The 18,275-nt window shown below is 36.4% G+C and overlaps 1 protein-coding gene across 6 annotated transcripts in view; it reads right to left on the reverse strand.

Annotated features, from left to right (window-relative positions):
- The window catches only part of ADGB (androglobin), a 175,165-nt gene that overhangs the window by 92,486 nt on the left and 64,404 nt on the right, over positions 1–18,275 (reverse strand). For all 6 annotated transcript variants that reach the window (XM_057489120.1, XM_057489121.1, XM_057489119.1 and 3 more), the window contains exons 7-11: positions 18,049–18,135; positions 14,150–14,361; positions 10,798–10,892; positions 3,194–3,368; positions 173–263 (exon numbers count right to left, since the gene is read on the reverse strand). In XM_057489120.1, coding sequence (XP_057345103.1) covers positions 173–263; positions 3,194–3,368; positions 10,798–10,892; positions 14,150–14,361; positions 18,049–18,135 — 660 coding nt within the window. The remainder of the gene's footprint in view (positions 1–172; positions 264–3,193; positions 3,369–10,797; positions 10,893–14,149; positions 14,362–18,048; positions 18,136–18,275) is intronic.

Consider the following 18,275-nt stretch of genomic DNA (forward strand, 5'->3'; position numbering starts at 1 on the left):
TATCTTCACTATTTATTACCATGAAATAGAACCTAATGTTTTCCTATAATCACTGCAGTGACACAAACCTTAGTACCTTGATCACCAAAGCATAAATTTTTAACCACACAAATCACAAAATAATTCAGTTGTTAACAAGATATATTTGTGGGAGAGAATATTCTATACTTACGTTTCTGTTGGAATTGTAAAGGGAGTCATTCTGTGATTGAAAAATGGACTTGAAATCTCAAGAAACTGTTCAGGCTTCTTTATTATTAATTCTAAAAAGAAACAGTCAGGGTGATGTACTTTTTTTTTTAACCTTCCAAGATCACGTGCAGAACTTAACATTTAATGCAGTACTGATGAGATTTAACTATTTACCCAGTAAATTTTGATAGAGTTAAATAGGAATAGAATACATTAGGTCTTTTACTGAAAAGGCTTTATAGGTCCTGTCAATGTTAGATTTCGTTTGCCAATTCCAGTTGCTTTTCAGATTTACAGTGTGAAACAAGGGAGACCAAGGGAGAAAGTCAGTGATGTCTTTCAGAGTTATTACTTGGTATTCGCTACTATTTCAAGTACAGGGATGACTTCCTATAACAATCTTTTACTAAAAAATATGCTATTTTACCTAACCTCTACAACACAATGACGCAGGACAGGAAGAGGAAATGTGGATATGTACAAGGAGATAGCAGGGGAAGAACAGAAAATGTAACAAAAGCAAAAGTCATGAGTAGAAAAGAAAGCAGTGGGTCCAGAAAGGCTCTGTGGACACTCCTGGAGGCCTCTGAAGCTGATCAGAGGTATGAAAGTCTCCATGGATAAGGCACACAGACCATGTCCGGAAATTAAACATTAGGGCTGAGCATTTTATCAAAAGCTCCTGCGAAGGTGGAACAGTTGCCCACTGGAAAGAAAAAAATGAGGCTTTGGCACCTTTTTCATGCTTGTACCATGGTAACCTCTAAAAACGATACCTCTCTCTTCATTTCCTATTGATTTTCACCATAAATATTAAACCCAGTGGAGAGAAGAAAGACAATTATATGGTGAGCCTTGAGGTGGGACACCACAGTTATGGAATCCCACCAGTGCTTAGCTTTTCTTCCCCAGTTTACAATGGAGCTGTCACTTACGTAGAATTGCACAGCAATCAGTAGCAAACCCAGAAAATGACTTGTATATTCAGTATTTTTCCTTTCATTCAGCCATTTCTTGAAGCTCAGAATGAACAACTGTTTTAAGTGTGGCTCTATGCACTTAACTAAAATATAGCATTTAAAAGCAAAAGATTTGCTTTCAAGCCTCCTATGAAGGCTGATCTTTGCATCAGAAAGACAAAAGACAACAGGGAGGGAGGTGGGGAGGGAGGATAGAAAGTGGGGAGGGAGAAACACTGGGAAGTTCCTGTGACCCAAAGCAGCAGTTGGCACTTTGCTGGCACCGACAACCATTAGAGAAACTAAAGGAATGTAAAAAAATGACTGAAATAAGCAAGCAGGAGAGAGAGAGAGAGAGAGATGGATCAGCCTAATAGAAAGTGAATTGACAATTTCTCCTTTCTATCCAAAGCAGATTATTTCTTTAATCTTTGTTCTTTTCTGGCAAGGATGAAACATGTTGTGCTAGAAAATCTTGGCTACAAGCTGTGCTGGCTGTATCAATGTAGGCAGAAAGCAAATGTTAGGAAAATTACATGGTTAACAGTTGTTATTTATATTTTAAAACATAAATTATGGTTGGAAGTAGGAGGAACAGAACAGGTAATATTCCATCCTAGGTGGCTGTTGGAGTTTCAGGGACCTGAGTACCACTGAAATTTAAGAATTACTTGTATGTGACAGAAATATGGTTCTCTGGTCATCTGCAATGAGGCTCAGCAACACGAGTTGGTGGCATGGCAAGTGCCACCAGTAGGGGTACCAGCCATGGTTGGGACCAAGTGCTTGAAGTGTATCTATAAACTTTGCAGTGATGCCTTCACTAAACTGGCACTAGGTATGTATGTCATTATAGATTTGCCTTCATTGTTCTTTCAGGCGACAGGACTCCTAGCACAGCCCCTAACACAACCTCTAGAATTTGATGTATAGCTGCTAGAAGGATACAATTAGAAAATAATGAGGTATGAGAAAAGACAAAGGAGGAAAATGCAAAAGCAAAGAAATGAACACAAAAGACATAATACAAAAAAGCTGTTTTGAACAAAGATAATTTAAGTTTCTGGAATGAGATATACACATACACACATACACACATATATGTGTATATGATCTATAGCACTCCAATTCTTTGATCATCCTTCATAAAAACTCCAAGTGCTAAATTAGCTACAGAAATGAAATGTATGCCGAATGAAAAATGAACAGATAATGACTTATTCTGCTAAGCCATAATTTTTTAATTATTGGTTTTTCTTTTTGAAATCTCCTCTCCTTGTCTGTTCATGCTTCTGCTTTAAAATTTAGTTCTCACTTATGATCTCGCATTTCTTCTCTTGCCACCTTGGTCTCTATTCCATTCAAACTTGGTGCTCATGAGAAAAAGGAGTAAGCATGAAGACTTGCAAAGAGAAACACTGAAAGAGTGAAGAATTATGGATTGTGAGGAATTTAGGAATGAACTGCAAGAATAAGAACAAGGTGGGAATAGTCCCCTGCCCCACTCTTAACCCATGTGAACCTAGTTATTTCTGAGGACAACTTCCATTCATTACAGCCATATGAAAATATTAAGCCAGGAGCCAGGTCTCAGCTGAAGTTCTATTCCTTTATTCTAAATATATGTATCAGTTTATATTCTAAATATAAATTAGTTAATTCAAAGGTTTTATTCCACAGGATACTCTACAGTGATTACCGAGTTAGAAATCCACACCAGTGGCTTAACAAATGCTATTTAAGTTTCTATATTATTTGCTATAAACCACTTTTCTATCACAATATGAATAGCAATGCTGTCCCCCAAAGAATGGCCTTCATATATCTGACTAGTTTAGATGTGAACCAAACTTCTCAGCTTCTGAGATGTGGAGAACTAATTCTTTAAAGATGCAAAATGCAGACATAAAATTAAATGTAGGCTTTAAAATGTAATGTTGGGTGGTTTGCCTTGATAAACGTCTTTCATTACAAATGAAACTATTAGATCTTCTTATAGAAAAATGTTAATCAGAAAGATTTTCAGACAACATGAACCATACCTTGAGCTTCATCTGTTATAACAGTTTCTTTTTTTTGACGAAATAGTTTCCAGGGAGGAACAGGGGGTGGTTTCGGTGGCGCTGTAAGGGGGCAAGATCTAGTTCTGGTCACCAGCACAGGATGGCTACAGATGTGGGAAAGGCCATATTCCCTAAGTTTCTCAGCAGACTCCGCCTAAAAAGTGGAAGATGCATTTGAAAGGATCCTTGCAATTGCCTCACACATTTAAAATAATACTTCTTGTCTTTAAAAAAATACTATCACCCCTATATACAGTGGTAGTAAAAGACAAATAACCACCCATACTTCAACCTCCTAACATAGGCACTATTACCATTTGTATTTCTTTCCATTTTTTCTGGCCACTGTTTTCTGATTTACAAAAAGAAGAGACGAGCACTAGAGGCCACCTTTCAGTTCTAAAAGTTTGAGATTCTGTGAGTTGCAAAAATCTTAGCACATCAGTTTCAGTCCAAAATGAATCAACCATTATTTTTAAGGTTAAAACTTTGAGACAAGTGCTTAATATGTAAAGTTTTGGGTTTTTGTTGTTTTGTGAACAGCAATTGCTACATAGTACCCCAAAACACCCCTTGCATTTAGTTTGTCAGATCAATGAGGTGATAAGCAGTTGCCTGGTCTACAGTTTATGCCTCAGCCTCAAACAGAGGATTCCACACAGGAAATTCCCATGATCACTCTTGACATTTGGAGGCATTCATGGAAGGACAGACGATAGCGGCTCCCCTGTATCCTTGACAAATCAAATAACTGCCCAGGTAAATGCTTTCCATATTTGACTTTCCATATTCAGATCTCTTGATGTCAAACTTCTTTGGAAAATTCCAGAATAATGATAAGCAGAACTTCAGTTGCTTATCGATGGCTTAAATAAGCCATAAGAAATCAAAAAGTATGTGAGAGTTAAAGTAATATATAGTCATCACATTCTGACATTCACAATCTAAATGTTGAAACATTTAACATAAAATAGAATGACATTAAAGTCAGTTTTGCCAATAACTGTTTTTCTTCCCAGTGATTTTGCACCACTGATTTCTATGCAAATAGAAATACATTAAAATGTAGATTTATAAAACAGCCATTTAAATTAAGACCAGAAACTCAACTATTAGCCCATTCCAAATTATTGCCTCTGCTACAATGTATCTTGCTTTTGTAGCTGTTTCTTGGTAAGTCAATCTATACACCTGGGAGGCACAAAAAAAGGTGGGGTATCCATGAAATAGGACAGTTCTTCCTAAATCCAGGGATCAACTAATGATTGTACTAATTAATTAATAAATTTAAGAAGGAGCTAATCAGTCCACTACTGAGTCCTGGAAAGTCATTTAAAAGTGTTAAAAATATGCAAAATAAAGAGAAAAATGATTAAATTGTTTATAAAAAGGCTTCATTCTAAAATAGAAGAAATTGTCATATCTCTTTTATGCCTTTTGGGAATGTTAGCAATTTACTGAAAAAATTTAGAAACCTCTGGAATTATACCTTATAGAAACTTAATTTTTTTCATAGATGTTCTAAAGCATAAAACTTCTTTCTACAACTTTAACCCTATCAAACTTTAGACGTTTCCCACCACTTGTAAATAATCCTTTCAATGGGAATTTATGGGAGAACTGATTGATGTTATTCAATAAGACAGTGCCTCAGTGTAGAAATAAGAAGTGCATTAATGTAAAGCTTATGCTTAAATAATATTCAAAATAGGATTTACAAGTTGAATAATTTCCAGTTGGTTTACTATTCATAATATTTGGTCTATATATCTCCATTCATTCTGACAGTTGCAACTAAAATGTTGTCTGTTTAATTTCTTTTTATTTCTTTGTGAGCTACAGAGCATCAGAAAATAAAATGACTTTAGGCACTTGGCAATGTAATGTATTGTGTCAAATAATCAAATATGGTATTAGCACCTACTGTATTGTTTTTTAAATAATTCACAGAACTACTAGCTTGACTTAAGGTATTTAAACTAGTTTCTCATACTTGGTTTTATTTCCAATATGCTATACAATACTTATCAATGATGTAAAGTAATGCTATTAATAATAGTTATAGTTTGATGTTGAGAAACTTTGTTGAAAGGATCTCAAATGTCTCTAGATTAAAATTAGAGTCAGAGAGAGATTAGAATAGTAAAATATTCTGATGAAATACAGAGCAGGCACTCAAGAAATATTTTTGAATAATTCATGTGCGAGATTATCTTAGCAGTTTCCTTGCTGATATGACCCTCCCATTCCTTTACCCTTCCCATCTCAAACATTCTAAAAGTAGGGGTTTGAACAGGTGGGGGAGGCTTTTTTTAGAACTTCCAGGTCACCCATTTAAATAAAACCAACACCATTTAGAATACCTAAAAGCAACAGGATGGGGTCATTCGTGACACTTTTTTCCTTCCCAAGTTTGTTTTTTTCCTGCTATTTTGGACCAATTCTTTAAATAAATTGACTTTATTTTACATGTTGATTTCATCGTCCTTGGGGTTACAGGTTTTAGCAACGTACTCCATTTAACAAACTCCATTAGGGCAGTTTTTTTTTTCTGTTGATTATATCTCCATCATATTTTGAGTTTTACCAGGAGAACTAGGTCATGATCTCATACATACTAATGTAGAAGAATCAACAGACATGTTAGGGAGACTGTGGCACTCTATGTCAAATTATTATAGCCTTGAAGTCTTTAATTTATTTTGTAGACACTGAGCTAATTCCTGAACCCCCAGGCCCCTTAAACAATCTTCAACACCCTCAGGGAGGCCTCACAACACTCCGCCTGCCCTGACTCCCTCCCACATCTCAAGTCCCTTCTAACACTTGGCCCTTTGCAATTTATTCACCCTCTAGCAGTTTCTTGAACGCAGTGGCTGGCCCTCGGCTTTGAGCACACATTTTCTATTTTCTAGACTAACTTTTTAATTTCTTCCTTTGGGAAGACCTTGCCAGTCAACGATTAGATAGAAGATTGTGTACCTGCTATCTGTGCCATATTCATTTTCCCACTCATTCACTCATTCATTTGATCACTCATCCAACATACATTATTTGAATACTACATCTACCATATATGCCCTTGTATACCCTCTGTTATGCCAATTTTTTAACTATATTACTAGTGTTTGCTTGTCTGCCTTCTTTAGACTGTGACCTTTGTGGGAAGGGACCTGATAATCTTGTGCATCCGGGGCCCTCAAAGTATCCCTCGTTGTTTACCACATAATAGGCAATAAATGCACATCTGCTAAATCGATGAATTAACATTAAGTGAGCATTTTTGTCTTTTAAATTCAAAACCAACTTTGGGTTTAAATGTTAGTTTCTCAGTAGGCCAGCCAAAAAAATTTTGCATCCTTTTCTTTTTGTAATGCATTCATCCCATCCTTATATTTTGCAGTTTGAGAAAGTGTTTAAATACTTCCTAAATAAGACCATGGCACTCCACAAAGCATGGCTCATGTGCTTTCATGATGTCCATGGTGTTAGAGCACTTGACCTCTGGAATATTTAAGACAGCACCTAGGCTGTGCCATGTAAAGAGGTTAAAAACAAAAGAAAGCAGGGATGAGATGGTCAGCTCCAATTTTAACAAGAAACCCAAGTTGGCAGGAGGCCTGGGATATACCCTTGGATTTAACCATGGCTAAAGTTAATTAACTTTGAATTACAAACAGAAACTGCCACTATCTCTACATTCATGAAAGCACATTATATCCTATCATCCTGGCAATATTATCCATGTTACATGGCGGACTTTTGCATGAAGGAATGGTTTCTATTAAAAAGGAAAAACAAGTCAGGAAGAAGAGGAGTTGGAGGAGCAGGAGGAGGAGAAAGGAGGGAAAGGAAGCAGGAAAGAGGAGCGGTCACACCGTGCTCCTTGGGCAGATCATCTAGAAGACAAATGTAACGCACGTACGTAGTAGAGTGCAAGAATCACCCGTTTTGGGTATTTACATTTCAACCAAATTTGCATTGAATTTTTAATACCCAACTGTTTTTAACTAACCCAATGAACATGTATATACAATTATATCACTAACCAGCTAGTCTTCTTATACTTTAACATAGTCATTTCGGAACACAGGAATTCTAGAAATAAAATGTTAGATGTCTAAAAGTCCTCCAAAATTTTAGGATTCAATAAGCTCCAGATGCAACAGTGTGTTTGTCTAAGTAGATTTAAAAGTAATCCGGTGGGAAGGAAGGAGAAAAGTGATTTTACATCCAATAAAATTCTGGCCGGTTGTGCCCAGACTTGAAGTGTAAGTGGCTCACCTGCTATGTTAAAGGCTAGGCCAGAGGGGCAGGCGTCTCATTTAACACATACACGTAGGAGCCTGCTGCACACTCTCGGGGGACAGACCGGCAGCGGCCATCTCCATGCTCTCCTTTTGCTGTGCTCCAGGACGCCAGTAGCTCCTGGAAGGGAGCTGTTACACACATCTGGTCGCCCATCTTTGTGGCTGCCACTAGGGGATGCCTCTTGACGGCCTGGCTGTGGAGGCCATCGGGGCTCGCTTTCCTGGTCTCACGGAACTGTAAGAATAGATGTTATCCAGAAAGGAGCTCATACCACTGTCTGGCGCCCTGAGTTTTGCGGCCGCTGCCAGAGGACACAGATCCCTTGGTTCTGGCCGCCAGTGCGGCTTCTGCTTGAGGGCCCCGCAAGGACTGTAACCAATGGAGAAAGAGTTCTCAAACAGCTACGGTCCCAGAACACAGCCAGGGGCCAGACCCAGGAGCTCGGTCTTTCTGTGAAGGAAGCCAGGTAGCTAATCTTCATGGCTGTAGCCTGAGGGGCAGTCTTCTAATTAAACACACATCTAGGGACAGCTGCAATCCTTTCTAGAGTCCTTGGGGCGGGTGCTGTCTTCACATTTTTGCCTCCGCTTTGCTCCAGAGCTGCGGTGTCTCCTGGAGGGGGGCTTTCCAAAAGGCTGCTGCCTTGGTGTTCGTTTCTCGGCTGCCACCCAAGGAGCTGGCTCTGCTGGCCAGGGGGTTTGCGTTCCTGGGTCCCATGGGACTGTGGCAATCACAGACATGGTTCTTGGCTAGCTGCCACCCCAGGGCACACCCCCAAGTCTTTCTGTGAAGGACCATCTTGGCTTATTCTGGAACTTCTGTCTGAGGGGCAGGCTTCAGGTCTGACACACATCCAGTGGCCTACGAGCTGCTCTTAGGAGCATAGGCAGGGGACACCATCATGTTGCCCTCCTGCTACCTTGCTGCAGCTCACCAGTATCTCCCAGAAAAGAGCTTATATACTTTCCTGGAGCCCTGAGTTTTGCAACTGCTATGCAGCGGACATGGCCAGATCCCCTCACCAGCAGGATTTATGTTTGTGGTGCCACAGGACAGTATATATTTGCATATATTTAAAAGCTGCTGCCTGAGAGTCTGGCTTCCAAACAGCCTTAATATCAGTGCTGAGATCTCCCCTTACACATTTTCTACCATCAGGAGCTATTAAAAATACAATAGACAGCTTGGACAAGCACAAGATTTGAGATATGACAGAGTCGGGGCAGGACCGAATGTCAAGTTTCAGCTCTTACATGATGCCACACCTTCAAGACTGGGAGAGGTGGTGGTTTCATCTGCTGTACACAAACCAACAGGGACAGTCAAGGCAACTGAAGAAACAGAGGAATATGTTCCAAGCAAAAGAATGAGATGAAACCTCAGAAACAGACCTTAATGAAACCAAGGTAAGTTATTGACCTGATAAAGAATTTTATACCTGATAAAGAAATTTACCTGATATCAGAATAATGGTCATAAATATACACACTGAGCCTAGGAGAAAAGTGGATGGACAAAGTAAGAATTTCAACACACAGACAGAAAACAGAAAATGATTTTTTGAATTTGACACCAAAAGGCAACAAAAGCAAAAATAAACAAGTGGGGCTACACCATACTGAAAGCTTCTGCACAGTGACAGAAACCCACCAACAAAGTGAAAAGGCAACCTACTAAATGGGAGAAAATATTTGCAAATCATACATCTGATAAAAGGTTAATATCCAAAATATATACAGAACTCATACAACTTAATAGCAGAAAAACAACCTGATTGAGAAGTGAGCAGACGATCTGAAGAGACATTTTTCCAAAGAAGACATATAGATGGCCAGTAAGTACATGATAAGATGCTCAACATCATTAATCATCAGGGAAATGCAAATCAAAACCACAATGAGATGACATCTCATACCTGTTAGGATGGCTGTTACCAAAAATATAAGAAATAACCAGTGATGGCAAGGATCTGGGGAAAAGGGAACACTTGTGTCCTGTTGGTGGGAATGTAAATGGGTACAGTCACTATGCAAAAACATTATAGATATTCCTCAACAAAATTAAAAATAGAATTACCATATGATCTAGCAATTCTATTTCTGGGTATTTATCTGAAGAAAATAAAATCACTAACTCAAAAAGATGTATGCTCCCTCGTGTTCTGATGCAGCAGTTTTTACAACAGCCAAGATGTGGAAGCAACCTAAGTGTCTATCAGTGGATGAATGAAGACATTTTGTGTGTGTGTGTGTGCGTGTGTGTCTACACATATGTCCCATTACTGGAATATTATTCACCATAGAAAATACTGAAATCTTGCTTGAAAGAAGCAAAAGACAAATACCATTTGATGTCTTAGATGTGGAATCTAAAAACAAACCAAAGGAAAACAAAACAAAACAGAACATAAAACCAAGTTTACAGATAGAGAACAGATTAGTGATTGTCAGACACAGGGGGATGAGAGGTGGGAGAAATGGATGAAGGGGATATAAATTTATTTTTAAAAATACATAACTTAAAAATTATTGGAAACTCATATAGCCCACACCACTACTAAATAGTATGTTGTCAAATATTTAACATCATAGAAAAAAGTTAATTACGTAATGTCAAGTGAAAAACCTTCTTTCCAAAGAAAACATAAAATTTAATTCCACTGTGTATAAAAAGTATACATATATATATGCAGAATATATGCATAGAAGAAAAAAAGACATATGCCAAATATTAGCATTGCCTATGTTTAGATATTTATACTATGAATATTTTAATTTCTTCACCTTTGCCTAGATTTTCTAAATTTTCTGTAAGTTGTTAGATTTACAGGAAAAAACAATTAAGATTTTTTTGTGTCTATTATTTTAAGATATAAGGAGATTATAGCGTGGTTTACCAGCCCTGAATGTGAGTTCATTTAAATCATATCAAGAAAATATTTATGATCTGTTTCTGGAGAAGTGATTTATTATTTTTTAGATATGATTTACATGATTCTTACTGAATATATAATTTATATGCCTTTTCTTTTGCTTATAATGGAAGGAATTGATAATATATGAGAGTACATCCTTTCTTTTTTTAAGAGGTAACTGTTACAACCTAAAATAATTTGGGGTGCTCCAGGGTCCTGTGTTCAAGTGCTTAATTTTAAAGATAAGAAGACTGAGATCCAGGAATAGAATTGTAATTAAATTCTGGTATACCTTACGCCACAAGTAATTACACACACACACACACCATAAATGATACTGCTCTTCCTGAGGGCTTACCATCTTCTCTAATGAAAAGATCTTCTTTTCAAACAAATAGAGAGGTGTAAAGGTAGCATATACAATCATGTGAGGAGACTGTGCTGCTGACGAACCTGTAAAAATAAACATATTGGGTCATGGAAGTTCTACCTAAAATGGGTCTGATAGAGATCACTGCAGACTGTTCGGATTTGTTAATCAATGTGTCTTGCTGGTAAGAAATAGGTAAATGACACTACATATATTTAATAAATGTTAAATTGCAAATGTGCATTTTTTTAACATAATGTTTAACTTCATAATATCATTTAATTGTTTAAGAAATCATAGTATGTCACTGTAAAAAATTTATCACAAAAACTCATGCTAGCTATCAGTTAATATAACTTAGAAGGTCTACAAAGTAATTCTGCTCAAAAGGCATGATTTTTAAATTAAGACATTTCTTGGCTCTCATAGATAGAATCTTTATTTTGAATTTAAGGAAGAACAGGGATTAAGATAAATTAAGATGTGAAATATGCCAAACTTATAGAAACATATTTTTACATTTAAAAATTAAACTTCGCATATTTTTCATACTTTGCATATTTCTCATAGAGCAAAGATCTGAATCCAGGCACCTTTACTCCACAGCCCAAACTCTACACCACATTCTATATTGCGAGATTGACTTTAACAATAATTTTCTAGAAAACAGGCACCATTAGTTTATTTCCACAAAGAAAGAAACTCAGAGAAAAGTTTAGTCATTTTTGCAAAGATGATGAATTATCAGTAATTCTGGAAATGTTATGGCATGCATCAAAAAAGATTACTGAAGGCATCAATACAAGAAAACAAACAATATAGAATTAAAAATTCAATGACTAACAATTCTTCTCTCTACCAAACCACCAGACATGTTTCTATAAAAGTAAAAAGCCATAATTATTAAAATTATACAAAGTCACACACAAAATAATAATGTACTAAGAAAGAAGACAAGATGAAAAAAAACCCTAGAGGTAAATGGATGCTTCCAACCATGAAATAAAGGATGAGTTAATTATAATCTACCTTCTGGAAGCACCAAGATAGATGACCCAGTGTTAGGTCTATAAGGTTTTTTAAAAAGGTTATATATTTATATATAATTTATTTATACAGACAGGAGAACAAATAATAATATAAATGCTATACACAAACACTAATATATATTAATATGTATGTACATTACATATAATATACAACATATATTTTATGTAATATATTTTACATATTATATTATACCAGATATAGCATGTAACATATATACATCAATTATTGTATGTCCTCCTCCATGTAAACACTTCTTCTATGACTGCTATACCGTAAGAACTTGGACAAGCTTGACTACTGTCTCATATGTGGGACCTGCCCCAATATTCATACCCATCTGAGGGCCTAACAATTATGGGCAGCCTTGAACAAGCTTATTTAGATATGTCTAAACAGGAAATACATTTCTATGCTTGGAAGTTTCCCAATATTTTAAGAAACTAAAATACTTATTATTCTAGAAAACTGAGAGCCTACAGTCTGATAGCGACTGCAGGGAGTATTATACATCTGATGAGGGTCTTGAACTGTGAAGTGACCATTTTAAATTTTCTGTTTCCTTTTCTCTATCTTTACTCCTCTTCTTCCCAAGGTCTTTTACATCTGATTTCTCTAACATATTAAAAAATAAATAACAATTTTTTTAACTTCAAAACCTCAAACCATATTGCTTATTCAGTCATTGTGTTGAAAAGTAGGCCAAAACAATTGTATTTTTTAAATGTAAAACAACAGTCACCAATTTCCCCAAACAGTACTTACCTCTAATTAGAAACATCAAAATAAAGCAAGAGAAAACTTGAAAATTGACATTGTGAAAGACCTTCAGAATTATTATTGACTATACATAATTTTATGGTGAATGGAGATGATCATTTGAATAGTTTATGTAAAATTATAGTGTCATGCTAATTTTATCATTTAAAAACAAAGAACAGCAAAAAATGTCCTTAAGTCCTACATGCAAAATGGTCTCATAGCTTCCTTATTTAGGGCCTTTATCTCAAGAAACTGGCTTTCTCTCTCCAAAATATCTTCTGGTGGACCCTGGGTTCCAACCAACATCCACAAACCAGTGTCTTATTGCCAACATGACTTGCATAATAAAACCTTGTACCCAGAACTACCCACACCATTTGAGTTTCCATTATTATTTACATTTATATGAAATGTGTTCTTCAACTTCAAAAAGAAAAAAAAAATCCCCCCAAATAAAGAAGTACAAACTTACAATTGTAACATAAATTAGTCATGCAAGTGAAAGTACAGCATAAGGAATATAATCAATAATACTGTAGTATCTTTGTATGGTGTGTGTGTTGACAGATGGTCACTACACAGATTGTGATGAGAATTTAATAATGAATATAATTTCGAATCACTATGTTGTACACCTGAAACTAATATAATATTATGCATCAACTGTACTTCAAGCTTCTTTCATAAACTAATGTACATTAGGTCATTTCAAGAAGTGCTTATGATAGGCAGATATCACTCACACTTGATCTTGGTCTATTTTTGAGAGACATTTACAGGAATAAGTTTTATACTGTGGTAAGTGCTCGCAGATAAGATCTTGATAAGGAATAATTTGGACAAAATATCAATGTTTTATAAAACAAATATTTGAAAGATCATTAAGATGCTAGCAAGGAATATTAAAAAGCTGAGTATTTTCTGGTATACTTAATTCTATTTTACTATAAAAACATTGTTCATATGCATAGCAATATGAAATATTTTGGAAATTATAAAATAAATACTCTTTCTACTAAAGAAGAAAAATGGCCATACACTTTGTAAAATAACTTGAAATTGTTTTATTTTCAAATTTGAAATTCCACCTTACAACAAATGGTCAGCAAATCATAATCTAATCTGTGTCCGTGTAACGTTTCCTGGAAAAAAAACAACCAAAAAACAAAAACAGGACAACTTTTCTCCCTTGCTGTTTTGGTCCATTCTGCTCTCCATATAACTTAAAGGAAGGTTGTGCTTGATGGCAATTGAAAACTTAATGTCTCCTCCTATATTAATACTATATTAATTTAGTGTCATCAAAATAAATAACTGCCTTTGATTTTTAAACAAAGCAAAATATGGAACAATAATTAACATAGAAAACACCATTACAAGTTCGAACATCCTAGAAAGGAAAGATCTTAATTATTTTGACAATGCTTAATAAATGATAATGGCAGTAAAGAATCATTAACTTCAGCAATGATTGGAAAGCATTTATATATAATAACCATATTGGATAACATTGTGATATAAAAGGTCTTACCCTTTGGAACTTTATCACTTTTCTCAGATAATTTCAGTGCTGTTGCTGAATCTTCAGGTTTGAATTCTTTGCCATTTTTCACTTCTTTCCTGAGTTCTTTTAATTTGTTGTCTATCACAGCTACCTTGCTTTCAGAGTCGGATTCATCTGACAGTTTAAATTCGGGTAATATCTCTTTCAAGAGCTCCCAAACTTTGTCCATATATCCTGGGCTTGGATAAAACACATCAACATTAAATCCCAAATTAGCTTTATATTCCATGTAAAGAAATTACTGACATAAGAAATCAACTTGCTATATTACAAGACCATTTTCAATGGTTACTTCAAATTTTAGTTAAAACACTATGATGCATTCATTCAATCAACAAGCTTTTACTGAGTGCCTACTGTGTGCTGGGCATGGCTGATGCAGAGACTAAGGGCGGAATTCCATTCAAGACAGCAATGTGGGGGGATCCTGAACTCACTCATTCCCTCAGACACACCACCGAATCTGTAGCTATATATGAAACAATTTCCTCTGGAAAAAAGAACAAGAACTAGCTGAGCAAATCCTACAAATCTGGTGAATGAGAAAAAACCCACATGGCTGTGGGTAGAAGAGGCTGAGACACAATCTAGCCATCAAACCCATCCCCAGCATAGTGGATCACGCTGGGAGGGACTCAGCCCTGCGCTTCTCCTTGAGGAACAGAGTATTGGAAATCCACATCTGCCACCCCAACTTTTAAGACCTATACCTGAGAGATGAACCACCAAAACATCCAGCTTTGAAAGCCCCCAGGGCTTACCCACAATTCCCATGAGGCTATAGCAAGCTCAGAAACAGCTTAAAGGGCTGGTGTGGACTCAGCCGCCCCAGGACCACAGCACAGACACAGAAGTCTGAAAAGCACCCACAGTCCTTCTGTGAAAGAGCTCTGTGAGCTTCTCTTTGCAGCTGTGGCTGCAGGAGCAGACTTCTAATTAAACACACATCTAGGGGCTCACTATGATCCCCCATGGTGGGTGCATTTTTGTTTTCTCCCTCATTGGTGTCTCTGAGAATGCAGCTTGTGTACATGTCTTCTGCCCCAGCTTTGCTGCCTGCCTCCCAGAGAATGTGTGCCTTGACAGCACGGCTCTGGGGACCAGTGGGATTCAGGTCCATGGGTTCAAGAGGATGGCAGCAAAGAAAGACTCAGTTCTTAAGCACAGAGGGAGCTGACAGAAATTTCCATCTCCCTCTTCCCCTGAAAAGAGGTCCATTTTCTTACCTTAAAGACAGCTGCCTGAGTGCCTGACTTCCAATCAGCCTGCATCTAAGTGCTGACTGGGGTCCTCCCCTTTGGGACACTGACAGGTCTTGGCTCACCCTCAACTACAGAGAGCTATTTAGATTGATAAAACGAATGAAATCTGGCCATTTGTGACATGTGGATGAACCAGAGGGCATTATGCTGAGTGAAGTAAGTCGCTAGAGAAAAACAAATACCATATGGTTTCACTTACATGTGGAATCTAAAAACAAAAAACAGAGCTGACTCACAGACACAGCAAATAAACTGTTGGTTACCAGAGTGGGGACAGATTGGCAGAAGGGTGAAATAGATAAGGGGATTAAGAGGTACAAACTTCTAGTTATAAAATAAATAAGTCATGAGGATATAACAGCCTAGGGAATATACTCAATAATATCGTTACAACTTTGTATGGTGACAGATGGTAACTAGACTTCACATGGGGATCATTTCATAATGTATAAAAATATTGAATCACTATGAGGTAACAGGATATTGAACTTCAAAAAAAAAATGGCGTGACAGACTGATCTGTTCATAGATGAACTATACCAACACCAGAAAAGTGTGCCCAGAAAAGAGTCAGCTCTTCATTTGAAATTATCAGCCTTCTCATATCCATTCATATATGTTGTTGATTGCACTTCTATTATTAGAGAGAGAGACAAGGTTTTTTTGTTTCAAATGGTAAAACCGTACTAACTGAAGGAAAATACTAGAGTCAAGGTTTACAATTGCAAATAGAGCAGCGTCTCCCTTTGGTACTCCCATGGGAGAATAGAAGGGAAGGACTTGTCTGATATAGATGCCACAGAACATGTGTCACCCTGATTTTCACATGGAAAAAAATTCCAGTAGCCACACAAGTTTGAAATCTAATTATCCTTGGCCTCTGGAAAACCGTGAACACATTGGCAAACCCCTCAGAGGCTTTCTCTTCACGTTCTAATCCTCCTTAGCAACAGAAACATCCCCTTCCTGAGCGTACCATGTGGCTGATGATATTCTGTCTTCAATGCCCCTCTCCTCCTTTCCTTCAGTGGAAACCCAGCCAACAGTAAAGGCCACGATCGAGTCAAAACTTTCTCCACAAAGCCATTCCTGACCCCTGCCTGTACCCTTAGCAGATAGCGATTTTTCCTGTATTTCAACTTAAATGTTTCTTGACAATTATTTTTATACTATTTCATGACATTCCTTTCATTTAAAATTTTAGATATATATACATTGACATGAATTAACTCTGTAATTTTATATCATTATTGTAATTTTAAATGATAAGATAATGAATAATAATGAAAATTATGTGAAGAATATTCATAAGAAAAAAAAATCCTACCAATCATGACACAGATCAAATATAGTGTGGATCTTTTACTTCTTTGTTGTATTTGGAGGAAAACTGATAAACTTAAATGTCTGGGTCATTCTCAGTTTATTGTTTAGCTTATTCCCTGTTTCCAAAGGTTGATTATTAACTACCATAAATATTTCTAGAAATAATCTGGTGAAAGTCATTAGAGATGGAAATAAACTTTCACTAATTATACCTCTGCAATACACTAGATACTTTTTCCAACACTCTCAATTTTCAGAATAACCATATGGATAGGTCATTTTATCCCCTTTTTACATATGAAGAAACTGGGTCCCAGAGAAGTGACATTACTTGCAAAAGTCACATAGTTTGAAATTGGAAGTGTGAAGATAAACTGTAGCTTATACAGTTCTAACTTCAAAGCTCAAGTCTTTTTCCCATGTCATTTTCACAGACATTTCATAAGCAATCATAAGCTCATGCAAAGTGAACACCTAAAATCTCTCAAATTTTAATTTTAATTGTTACATTTGTCTGCTTGTAATTATGAAAGAATATCAACACTGATTTTAATTTCAGATATGATTTCACTTCATGATTCTAGCAAAAGGCAATTCACAATTTTTATTTGATTAACTTTAGTGGTGAATTATTCTGAACTTGTTTCTTTACCACCCTCTGATAGACTTCTGATCATGTGTTTGGTGTCTTTATTGGCTATTGTACAGGGAAAATTAAGGCAAAAGTATAAATAGTCCACCAACACTGAAGATAAAAATTTAGAGAAGTCTATACTCTTAAATCCCATTCTCTCTTTGCTTCTCTCCACTAACATTGCCTAAATTGTCAGGAAATATTCTCTTAGATATCAGAAAAGGATCTTCCATGAGAAGATCTAAAAAAAAAAGGTGCCATCTGGACCTTTCCCTCAGATAAAAACACAAGATCAGCTCTCTAGGGAAGTGGTCCTTTGAGGAGGGTGTCTACCCTTCCATTTTCTTTCCCTGAAGATATTTTTATTTGAACCAAGCAACAGCTAGTTTGTACTGCTGAAAAGATGCTTTAGATGGTAGAACCCAAGTTACTACGGTCTAATTTCAATCTCCTCTAACCTGGACCCTATAGAAGAGTAGCTTCCCAACATTAATCAAATATCAGAGATGATCCAAATTGATAACTGTATTGTGGCTTGGATCTTCTTGTAAAAATCAGCATCTGAATTGATGACATTTTAGTTAAAGAAACCTTACTGGGGAAGAAAGAAAAAAATATATGAGCATCATAATGGTTAAACTTACTGGAGAGAAATGACTTCTGGTAACCATCCTGTGAGGGCATGAATAACTGTGAACTCTCCCAGTTCGCTCCTCTCTGCTGGATGGATGCTGAAAAGCAAATGCCCAACAGTACAGTTAATAAAATTTGAAAGCAAATACAGAGAGAGGTATATAAGGAATAGGAATCTCTAATAAATGACAATATAAGAAAAAATGTAGGGGTCATAATGGTTATACATGATGGTACA

The sequence above is a fragment of the Manis pentadactyla genome, chromosome 12, assembly GCF_030020395.1.
Source record: "Manis pentadactyla isolate mManPen7 chromosome 12, mManPen7.hap1, whole genome shotgun sequence".
NCBI lineage: Eukaryota > Metazoa > Chordata > Mammalia > Pholidota > Manidae > Manis > Manis pentadactyla.